The sequence below is a fragment of the Camelus dromedarius genome, chromosome 21, assembly GCF_036321535.1.
Source record: "Camelus dromedarius isolate mCamDro1 chromosome 21, mCamDro1.pat, whole genome shotgun sequence".
NCBI classification, from domain to species: domain Eukaryota; kingdom Metazoa; phylum Chordata; class Mammalia; order Artiodactyla; family Camelidae; genus Camelus; species Camelus dromedarius.
The window spans coordinates 15,202,792-15,215,068 of record NC_087456.1 but is presented as its reverse complement, the minus strand read 5'-3'; the positions used below and the strand labels follow the sequence as shown (position 1 = coordinate 15,215,068).

At 30.9% G+C, this 12,277-nt stretch overlaps 1 protein-coding gene across 2 annotated transcripts in view; it reads left to right on the top strand.

Moving 5' to 3' along the window:
• Nucleotides 1-12,277, top strand: part of ODR4 (odr-4 GPCR localization factor homolog) — a 35,431-nt gene that overhangs the window by 9,972 nt on the left and 13,182 nt on the right. For both annotated transcript variants that reach the window (XM_010992098.3, XM_010992097.3), the window contains exons 5-11: nt 113-219; nt 1,243-1,279; nt 2,017-2,157; nt 2,924-3,019; nt 4,064-4,132; nt 7,711-7,839; nt 8,559-8,649. In XM_010992098.3, coding sequence (XP_010990400.1) covers nt 113-219; nt 1,243-1,279; nt 2,017-2,157; nt 2,924-3,019; nt 4,064-4,132; nt 7,711-7,839; nt 8,559-8,649 — 670 coding nt within the window. The remainder of the gene's footprint in view (nt 1-112; nt 220-1,242; nt 1,280-2,016; nt 2,158-2,923; nt 3,020-4,063; nt 4,133-7,710; nt 7,840-8,558; nt 8,650-12,277) is intronic.

The window sequence follows — 12,277 nt, the reverse complement described above, 5'->3', positions numbered from 1 at the left end:
ATAGAATTATGAAATTTTGAATCTACATGGGAGCTTAGGGATATTATGATTGTCTTTTTCTGCATTCTCTTCTTTTATTTTACATTTAATTACTGTAATTCCTCTCTTTCAGTTAGTATTTGCTGTGGAAAAATCCATGAATAAAAAGAGACTGTGGAATTTCACAGAGGAGGAGGTCTCAGAACGAGTGACACTTCACATTTGCTCTTCTACAAAGAAGTATCTTTTATTCAGGTGTTTATGTTCTAAAGTATATGATACAAAATAGTGTTCCTGCAAGTTTTTCCCCCATTTATTTAAATCATCATTTAAAAAATAGACTTAGTTTGTAAGTTTTTCTGTAAATAACACGTAATTAGGACTGCTAATAATAATAGTAATAATAGTTGTTAATCATGTCTGAGGGTTGTAAGGGTTTGAGAGAGGTAGCAAGGACTGGAGATTCTGAACTCTTTACCAGCTGTCTACCCCTGTACGTTGAAATATAATAGATCTCCTACAGAGAGGTACAGTTTAGGCAAAGTAATGCTTTTATTTACTCACCTCCAGTTCCTATAGATAAATGCTCAATTCAAAGCACAGATGTACTGGGCTGGACAGTTTTAGGACATCCAGGAAATTTTTATGTCTTTGGCCAACAACAAGGGACACTAAAAGCCAGTTATAGGGCCTTCTGAGCTTCTTTCCTCTATATATTGCCAAGCAAGTACCTCCCAAGCATGAGGCAGCCTCACCAAGCAATGAAAGGACCCAATAAATTAGGACTTGCAAAAACCAAGATTCAAAACTTGATCTTTCCTGCAGAAGCTGGGCTTTTAACTCCTTTGGTCTTTCTTAGAAAGTTTCATGCACAGACCCGTTGACCCAATAAATGTTCCCAGGCTTGACTTCATTCAAAACAGCACTCCTATTTGTTGTAGAGGGTGTGTATTTGAGGAAAATTTTCTAAGACCTTTCATTCTGTTCGTTGTAATTAGCAGGATTTATAAGCAGTAGGAAGTAGTTTAGCATACCAGAAGTATTAGTAGTATTATAGTCAGAGAAATTCATATACATATATATTTGTTGAAACACACATATACGTGTATACGTATCTTGAAGTGTATGAAGTGGTATGATTTTGTAAAAACTCTTGGATGCATTTACTTCATTTTTATTTTTTGATGGTTTATTTTCTTTTATATTATCTAGAATTGCTTTTTTTTTTTTTGCTATTGTTATTTCTGTCCTTAATTAGTAAAGAATATTTTGTCGAACTTATGATGTCCTTGATCCAAAGGTAAGAAAAGATTTTTCTGTGTTGCAAACTATTTTTAAATAAAATTCAATTCTTAGTTTTAATAATTTGCAATGCTATCATTTCCTACTGATGTCCACAACCACCTGTAGTTTTTTTATTTTGAAATATGATTAATTTCACTGAAGGCAAGGAAATTTTATATTTTTTATTGTTAAAATTTTTTGTTAAGCTCTTGCTACCTTGTTGATGTGTTTAGTATTATATTTAAAAGGCTGGTAGTAAAAGTGTCTAGGCTTGTGGTAGCGACAGTGCCTAGTAAACAAGCTGTCTGTATTCAGCAGAATCCACACTAACATTTTGGTAGTGTCTGAAGAGCAATGTGAAAAAGTAACTGCAGGATTCTGGTAGCAGGGAAGGAACAGAAAGGAGGATGTCTGTCACCTAGTAGTCACTCAGTGATTATTAATTCCACATCAGAAGCTTCAGAATTGTCACTGGATTGAAGCTACAAATGAGAACTAGAGGACCGGAGGACTTGCCAGAATTTTAAATAAGCCTTTTGCTGGGGGAGGGAGTTGTCAAGATTGCCTGGGATGTGCTGAAGAATACTGAACTTTTAATGTATGCTTTATTTTTTAGTTGTAACCTGTTTCCCTTTAATGAAGGAATTTGGCCAAATATGTTTAGATAACAGCTTGTGTGAGTAATTAGGTTGTACATTTTATGATGTTTTATTGATCTAAGTCACATGTTTTGTTTTTCCCCCTTTACCAAAGAGTTCTGCAAAACCAGCAGACTGGAAGTATCAAAATGGACTGTCAGCTTCATGGCTTTCTTTAGAGTGTACAGTTTATATTAATATTCATGTCCCACTCTCTACTACCTCAGTCACCTATACTCTGGAGAAAAATACAAAGGTATCAGGCTAAAATGAGTTTTCTTTAATGATTGCAGAATAGATAATCTGCCTTTATTCTGATTGTCTATGCCATTCATTTTATCATCCTCAAAAATTGCATTTTAATTAAAATAATACTGTTATGGGTAACCAATTTATTACTCCAGCCAGATTAGAAATTTAGAGGGGGGACAAAGTCATCATACTAATGTATTCAGCATAATGAGTGTTCTATAAATATTTGTTTATTAATATATAGTTATGTATATTGTAAAATATAATTATGTAAAAAGATATAGTTTGGTCTTTTTGCTTTTTCTTGGTCTTTAGTTTTGTTTTCCATCTTCCAGTTCTTTTTTGTATTTCTGTACCATTCTTTTGTTCAATCTCATCTCTCTTCTTTTTTCCTGATGAAGAAGTTAAATGGAGCTTGCTTATTTTTTCCTCTTTAATACTACTTTATATATTTGAGGCTCTTTTCTCACTTTTTTTTAAGATAATGGAAATTATTGAATTTTTTTGGCTATAGTAATTAAGCCTCCTAAGTATGTGATATAAATGTTAGTTTGGGATAAAGATTAGGAAAACTATTATTAAATATGAGTAAGGTGCCAAAAATTGGAGATATACTTTTTTGTTGTTTATGATACTGAATTTAAACACCATATTACTGATACTTAGGGATTTTTAATATTTCAGTGTTTCAGTGGAAAAAAGTAGACTCGAGGGAGTTTAACTGAAATGGCATTATATCTAAAAGATACCCATGTTGTATTTCTTTTAAGAATGGACTTGCACGCTGGGCCAAGCAAATAGAAAATGGTGTTTATTTGATAAATGGACAAGTTAAAGATGAAGATGGTGAACTATTAGAAGGACAGGTGAGTTCAGATGAAATCATCTTACTTATGGTATTTGTGCTTAAGGAAGAATAAAAAATGACTTAAACTAAATGGCAAATGTTTTTCTCAGAAAATGATAGATTATTTCTGAAATAATAGGAATTTAGAAACCTGGAGGAAAGAATGTCATCTAAATTCCATCTAATTTCTACATTGTAAACTACTTACTTAAAATTAAAGTGATAGGTACCACAATAAAGGTGTTAAGAAAAAATTTTAAAATAAAATAGATAAACAGCAAGGACCTACTGTATAGCACAGGGAACTATATTCATTACCTTGTAATAACCTGTAATGGAAAAGAATATGAGAAGGAATTTATGTGTATGTATACATGTGTATAACTGAATCACTTTGCTGTACACCTGAAACTAACACAACATTGTAAAACAACTATACTTTAATAAAAATTCTTTTAATTTAAAAAAATAAAGATGTATTGATATAAAAAAATGAAGTCAGGGCAAACATGAAAAAGAAAAATAAAAAAACTGAAGTGGTATGTTCTGCCCTGATAATAGTTTGAAGACTAAGTTTAGTCATTTTATAGGAGTGGTCTGTATGGTCTTATAAAAGATCTTTGATCTGAAGAGGAGCTTTGGTGATCTGTCCTTTTAGAGCAGGGGTTAATGAACTTTGTGTAAAAAAACAAATAGTACATATTTTAGACTTTGTGGGCCTCTCTGTTGCAACTATTCAGCTCTGCTGTTTTAAAGTTTGTTGTTCCAGCCAAACTTCATTTACAAAGAATGGTAGTAGTCTGGATTTGACCTGTAGGCCATAGTTTGCCAATCCTTGCTTTAGAGGAATAAAAGTAGGAAATTAATGGATTTTAAGAGTACACATTGATTGATATAAAATGCACGAAGTAACATATCTATAGAAAAAACTAAGATAAAACAAATAATAAGACTTTTTTCCCCCTCTCTAAGTTACTTAGTAAATGTTGCATATTCCTAAATTGTCTTTTATGGTCCAGTTCAATCTCAACAATATAGTTTTCTAATTTTTGTGTTATTTCAGAAAAAATCTTCTAGAGGAAATGCTCAAGCAACTAATCATTCTTTTGATGTCAGAGTGCTAACACAGTTGGTAAATATTTTAAAATACTACATTTCTAAAATACAGTATTTTTTGGAATAATCTTACTGAAATTGTTTGGTTTTATGTTTATGATTAGAGAGTCAAAGAATTTTAGAGATTTAAAGGACTATAAAAAATGTTTAGCTCTAAGAAAGTTATTCTCAAGAAACATTATTTTAATAAAATCTATTTGTATCTTTTGTCTCAAGGCTATTAAAATTTTAACATTAAATAGATAGCAATTAAATATATATACATATATATATATATACACGTGTGTATGCATGTGTGTGTGTGATATTTGAGGTTGTAATTTTTAGGAGCAAAGTTGCAATTCTTAGCTTAAAAATGAAAGATATGCGTACATATATGCCAAGAGTTGTTTTATAATTAATTTGAAGTAGATTTATATTTCTGATTTGATAAAAATCATGCAGTATTAGCAAGTTTTATATTTTCATATGATTGTTTTAAATTACACATCTCTTTTCCAAAATTTGAAGTTGGATAATTATTCGTAAAAGTATGCAAACTTTTTATTTTAATCCTGCTTGAAATTATCCTGGAGACCAGGTTGGGTATAAAGTACATTCTTGTTTTTAGAAAACTTTCTATTTCAGTATTATACTGGAAATGTTGAAACAGGGAAATACTACCAGGACTTGTATTTTTTTTTTTAACTGAATAAAATAGACTTAAAAGCGATTTGTTATATAAGGATGCTTTAATTTCTTCTTTTCCTTCTCTGTGTTTAGCAATAAGAGCATTACTAAATTGTCACTGGACTTTTGCTACTAAACATTTCTCAGTTTCTCTTCTCAGTACCTTAAAAGGAATTTTAGTCTTTAGTTTTCTCCTTCTTTTCAATTTTAGACGTGTTCTTTGTTTTAAGGCTATTCCTCTACCTGTATGCTTTTTACTAGTTACACTTATGTGACCTCTTGGTTTATTAAACAATTTGGTTAAAATTAATTAGTTATAAAATTGCAGTTAGAAGATGTGTAGAGTTTGGGAATATGGAGAAGAGTAGAAGATAATATCATGAGATGATTTATTATTATAATATTTAATATTACATGTTACGATATATTTTTGTCAATCATTCCACTGGTCAGCCAGCTGGGAACTTTAAAATGACCAGTATGTAATAAGTAGTCAGTCAGTACTTGATGCCACTTTCTTCCCATTCACCCTCCAGCAAGTCTTGCTGATTCTTTCTTTGCAGAATAGCTCATCTTTTATTTTCCTTATAGTCTCAATGTTATTAGCCTTACAATATAATTATTTTACCTAGATTATCACAAGTAACTCTTAACTGGTCTCTCTCCATCTGTTTATTTTTAACCAAAATGATTCATTCTCCAAAATCCTCATACCTTTGTGTATCTCTTGGAACATCTTTCATATTTCTGGTCTATCCAGCATGTAACCTCGGATTATCCTTTCTGAATCACAGTTTGCATTCATACACTGCTTATTTATTTACTAGTTTTTTTCAGTTAGTATTTATTGAGTATATATAAGGGTCAGTTACTGATTGTGTTACTCTCCTTGCTTAAAATTTCTTAATTGATCTATATTGACTAGTTAGAAAAGTCTAATTCGAGGCTCTTCATAGCCTCAGCATGTCTTTTCATTCTTTCTTTTTTAAATGGAGGTACCGGGGCTTGAACCCAGGACCTAGTGCAAGCTAAGCATGCACTCTACCACTAAGCTATATTCACCCTCCTTTTCATTGTTTTCTAACTTACTATTCTAGAGGTATGCTTTCTGTGCCTTTAAAATTCTCTGTATTTCCTGAACCATCTGTCTTACCAGTGCCATTTTTTTTTCTATCATCCTATCAAACTCTTATCTGCGCATTAAAATCTAGCCCAAATTTTACTACTTCTGTAAGGTTTTATTTAGTCACCATAACCACAAGGATCTTCTATTTTCCAAAATATCTTAGCAATATCACAGAAGTCACTTCACTTATGAATAGGTTATATTCCCAAAGTCTGTAAGCTACTTTGTTCCTAACTCCAAAGAAACTTAAAATTTGAAATTTGTTGAAATTTGTCGAACCCAGATACAATTCTGCCAAAAAGGAGTAAATCAGTCTTTTTATCCTTTAAAAACTCTTCTCCTTGATGTGTGTGTATAGTCTTTTATATATAGTCTAGTTTATTTTGGAAAATGATGTTCTAATTTATACATATATAATATACATACTATAAATGTGTTGTACATTATATATTATGTATTGTAAATTATATATTAAATATGTAAAATAGGGCATTATTTTCCAAAACAGAATTGCTTCATCTACAGTAAAATTCTGTATAGTGGATGAGGGAAGCCCATTACTCCTCCTCCACTCTCACCTTATTGATACATCAGTGATTCCTACAGGTGTCTTAGGAAGCTTATTCCAAATAAAGTCAGCATCATTCTGCTGCTTGATTTGATAATAGACATTTTTAAATGGACTTGGAACCTTTTGAATACTTGGTCTGTGACAAGTTTTTTTTTTTTTCCTGACAAAACCTTGACAATGTTTTAAGTTTAAATTCTTAAAAAAAAAAAATCCAGCCTTTGCCTGAATTACATTAGACATTGACTATTCATGCTCTTTCAATGGCTACATACTCAAGCCTTTTGATTTCTTCACCATTTGTCCTCATCAGTTCCTGGTTGGCTTTTATCACATAGTCACATGGTTAGTTAGCACTGGTCATGAATTGCATGACTTGTTTTTGTTTTTCAGAATTGACCCTATTGTTGAATGATTTATTTCAGGTGTACTTAGAGCATATATTTTTACCACATCCATTTTTTTAAATCATGATTTTTATTTGCATTGTGATTTTATAGGCCTCTAGTAGTATTTTCAGTTTCAAAGCTCTCCTTGTTTTGGCATTTATTGAAATGATAAGGTTAAAAATGTCTGTGAAACAGCTCAAAACCAAGCATGAACTAACCAACTTTAGATTAAATAAGAGTGAGTCTGTGAGATGAAAATGAATCACTGATATCATTTTCTGGTGACAGGCATAGTTGACTTGCTTTTTTTTCCTGCTGTGGAGCATGTAACATTATTTTCAGTCCGTGGAAGTTACAAGTTGAAAGTGTATAAATAAATGAGTGTCCATATGTTGCTTGTAATTTTATCACATTTTTCATATCCTGCTTTGTAGTCCAGTTATTTTTGTGCAAATCTTGTATTGCATACCCTCTGTTTCTTACTAGATCATGTCTTCTTTTATATATCTTTTCATCTTAACAGTACTTATCTGAGTAATCTGCAAATAATATGTTTAGTGAACATATTGAATAAATATTGGTACTTTGTATGGTTATGTTAGTAAGAAAAAATTTAGATGTGGTATGTTTAGTTTCAGAGAACATTCAGAATACTCGGAAAATAATACATAACTTATAAGAAGAAATATGAAGCCTTTTAAAAATGTATGGAGAATATTTTCAAGCACTTGGTTCTGTTAAAAATTCCTTCTTGCTTCATGAAATGGCTTATATAATGTTTAAATGTTTTATATAGTTAATAATCACTGGCTATTAGAACTTAAACAGATTTTGTCTTTCAGCTTCTGAATTCAGACCATAGATCCACAGCCACAGTCCAGGTCTGCAGTGGCTCCGTAAACCTTAAGGGTGCTGTGAAATGCAGAGCTTATATTCATAGCAATAAACCCAAGGTTAAAGATGCTGTGCAGGTACAAAAGAGGTAGCTGGTAATATGAAAAAGAGAAACATGTTAACATAATTATTCAAAAATTCAAAAATTCAAAAATTTTATCTTTTTTCAATCTCAGATTTCATGATTATTAATTTGTTTGTAACTGATAAAGGTCCAATATGTTGGGCAGTCCAAATATACCAGGAGGTAATTGGTCCCAAGATTTTCATATGTAGAATATCTATTTTATACCTTTTTTAAAGTGATGATTATATAAGCTTATTAAGTGCTTCACAGTTGTGACGTATTATTACTACATTTGAAACCATTTCTTCTGAGGGAAATCGAACTTTTTAAATAACAGGAAAGTATTCATAGGAAGAATTATTAGGTAGTGTTCTTTGTATAATTTATATAACCCAGAAATTTTAAAAATGATTACTGGCACTTTTGTCATAGTTATACATTTTCTGATTTGGAGCACTAGAATTATTTATTCAGATACAAAATTTCTTTCATTTATTTGGTTTAAATTTACTATTTAAATAAAGTCTAGGTAAATTTGCTGTTAAACTATTAATGTATTGATAAGCATGTTAAATAAATGGACCCTAAAAAAATGAAATGATGTACTAGTTATTTTAGTGGACATGATCATACAGGGAAGCCAATTATTTAGGGAGGGGGTTGGTAATAAAATAATGCAAATTTAAATTAGTGGATTTTTTAATTATGGTTTGTTTTGTTTTTCCATAGGCAATTAAAAGAGATATATTGAATACAGTTGCCGATCGTTGTGAAATATTATTTGAGGATCTACTTTTGAATGAAATCCCAGAAAAAAAAGTTATGAGTATAAAATTAAGTACTTTTTTGCATGTGTTCAATTGATCTATTAGGATGTCAAAATATAATAGATAATATCTTTTTAACCACATATATCTATTTTTTATAACAATGTCATTATTTACTTTTCTTATAGAAGGAAAATTTTCAGTTGCCACCTTAAAAAAAGGATTTTAAACACCTTATAATAGCAAATCAGTCAACATTTAATATCAGGGAGAATTAAAAAATAAGAATTTTGTGTGAATTTTTACCATAATGGATAAACTGTGTTGTCATTTTACAGCTGTTATTTTTAAAATTGATACCTGTGAAGTTTTTTTTTGAAGAATTTATTCATAATCAAAATAATTGAGTCTTTATTCAATTGATCTCTCTTATTCTTTCCAAAAATTTTTTTTGTGTGTGTACTAGTTTATATACTCCTCATCTATTACTCTAACAGACTTTATTACATTTTAAAAAGCCTAGGTCATGGTGTCTTAACCTTTTAAAACTATTCCATCTTTTGAGAAATAGAAATAATTTATACCTTTTCAGTAATTTGTATTAAAAATCTTTATTACTCAAAAAGATAATTATAATATTGAATATATTTTTTGAAGCTACACAAGTGTATCTCTGCCTTTCTACTATTCATGTGTGAATGGATTTTTCAGTTCACAGTTGAACATGTACGTAATTGAAACAGACACATTAGCTTGTTAATGGAATATGTTTATTTTTATAGAAAAAAAGCATAGCTTTTCTATATAACTAACTTCTTTTAGTTAATAGTCAGTATATCAGGTTTGGTGGACTGATTATAATCTTTTTTATATTCCTAGTATGTTGGTAACTGCAATTTCCAGATTTAACATTTGTCCTTCATGTACTTCACAAATAACCTTGAAGTTCCATCCACTAATAACGTGTAGTTATGCTGAGACATGAATTTGAATCTTACATGCAACTATTGGGTTGAGATTTTTGTATTGGCAAATATGTAAAACCTGCTCACTTAGCCACCCAGTTAGCCTAGTAGTCTCATCTCTGGGGCTTTATTTTTGCTACTTGACTTTGTGTGTGTGATAACTCTTATGGTATTAAACATTACTTCACTTTTTTAGAAACAGTATGTGTTAAAACTGAACTGTAAATTTTAGGATTTTCAGTGACATGGGGATATATTCACCATTAATGCCAAAGATCTACCATATCACATACATCAGTTAAATATTCTATCCCATTATAAATACCTCATAAAAATGGTATCATGTGACTGCTCTGGTATTATTTTATATTAAGAGAGTTAGTATTTTGAAATTTTTGCTGATGTCCAATCAATAAAATTAATTACTTGTGATAGCAATTATGATATTTATACACTAAATTTGATATATTGGAAGTTAATGTTATCATCTAATCTTATATTTTTTACAAAATGAAAAAATGTTTTCACTGGTAATGGAGTGGCCTTTGAGGCCATGGGAAGAGAGAATAGGCAGTGTAGTTTGTGGAAAGAACTAAGACTGAAGTTCTTGGGTTCTGTGTCTACTTTACCACTAATGGAGTGACTTCAGGCAAATGATTCAGCCTGTCTAAGCATCCATTGTCTTATATGAAAAACCAGGATTGTAGTAGCTACTTTTTGAGGCTGTGAGATTAAATAAGATGATATTTTTAAAGCCCCTAATATAAGTTGGTAAGCCAAGTTCTCATTAGGTGGTAGTTGCTATTATATTGGGGGTCATGAAGGAAGAGAATTACTTCGTGCTGGCTGCCTTTAACTTTTTTAACTTTAATTTTTGTGAAATATAGCCCTATATTTCAAAAAGAAACCAAGTGTAAATATGTATTTAAAAAATTTTAGTAACGGGATTAGTCCAGCAACATGTTAGTAGATCTTAAGATACTAAAATTTCAAAATATATTGCAAGTATAATAATACAACCATGTAAATTTCTAAGTTGAATATATATATATGTATGTGTGTGTGTGTGTGTGTGTCTACACACACACACACACACACACACACACCCTAAATTGTTAGATCTTAGATTTACTCCTCATTGTACTTAGTTTATCTTTTTTACATACTGGTAAGATCTTGCATGCTATGAACTTAACCTGAACTAGGATATTTTTTGCATGCATAAGGAAGTCTGCAAAGGGCATATTAACTTTACATTCCTACTCTTTAAACATAGTTTTTGAATTTTGGCTCTCCAGATTAAAGAACTTAATACTTCAATGACAGGAAAAAAATATAAGAATTTCAGTCACTCTTTTCACTTATTGTGGTCTTCCCCTTCTCTTGCCTATATGTATTCCAGACCCTCTTCATTATTCTCTATCAGCCTGCTTTAGGTCCTGCCCAGCTTACACTCAGTAGATGACATACTCATTGTGAAAATTAAGATCATCAATTGTGAAATCTCTTTTACCTTCTTCCATCCCTATGTCCGCATCCATCCATACTACCTGTCCTCTCAGAACATTTGTATTCCTCTTTGCCTGTAGTCATGATTCCACTCTCTGGATGGCACTTCTCATCCCTTCATGTATATGCCTGTTTATCCTCTAAGTCAGCTCAGGTATCACCTATTCTACACAATTTTCTGTAATACTCCAGTATGAGCTGGGATTCTTTACTAAAACCAGCTAGAACTCAATTCTTAACATATTGGCTTAAATTTAAAATTTTTTCTGAGTTTTAAACAGGTTGAATTAAATACCCTGCTGTGGGAATATGCCTAAGAGAGATGTATTTTTTTTGAATGATCTCCCTCCCATTTTAAACCTCAGACCAATGAGAAAACTTGGTTGTATTTAGATACTAAATGGTAAATTTAACTTTTAAGTGCTTTTCTTCTTTAATGAGTAGTTTAAGATTATTGCAACCAATTCTTTAAGATTCGATTTTATAGCAAGCAATTTGTCTCTTTTCTGGCAAACCTAAAATTAATGCAGTTTGAAATAGTTTTAAAATTTTGCATGCCTGTTACACATATACATTATAGCCACCTTTGAAAGTTTTAAACTTAACGTGTTTCAGGAAACTGTGACCCAAAATAAAATAGTATATTCCTAAAATCAATGTGTGGTCAGTTAACATGCTACAGTACAAATTGCAGTAATACAATTTTACAACTAGGAGGCAGTCTGGTCAAAGAGTAAAATTCCCCCAGTTCTTACATGAAAGCAATATTGTAAATTATGCATTCCTGCCAGATTCTGCTTAAGTCATGGCATTTCCTGTGACATGTAAGGCATTCTTCATCATTGTCTGTTTGTAGTTATATAAAACTACCACTTGTTTCCTGATAGGGAAATTTAGATTACTGTTAACGTGAACCCTAGTTTTCTGCTTGATCTTTGTACATTGTGGTAGCTTTTTAAATCATATTCATTGCTGAAAGAAGTTATTCTTTACATAAAATCACTATATTTGTTGATACATCATTTGAGTCATGGTGTTGAGCCAAACAATAATTATGTGTTTATGTGGACCAGTGACTATGTTAGAAATTGAGGGAAATATGCGGAAAGGATGAAATAGTTATTCATTATTTATGTAGAAAGTGATTTAAGGCTGTTTACAAAAAGGTATTACAAGTTAACAAGGTAAAATTAGTATTAATAATGAG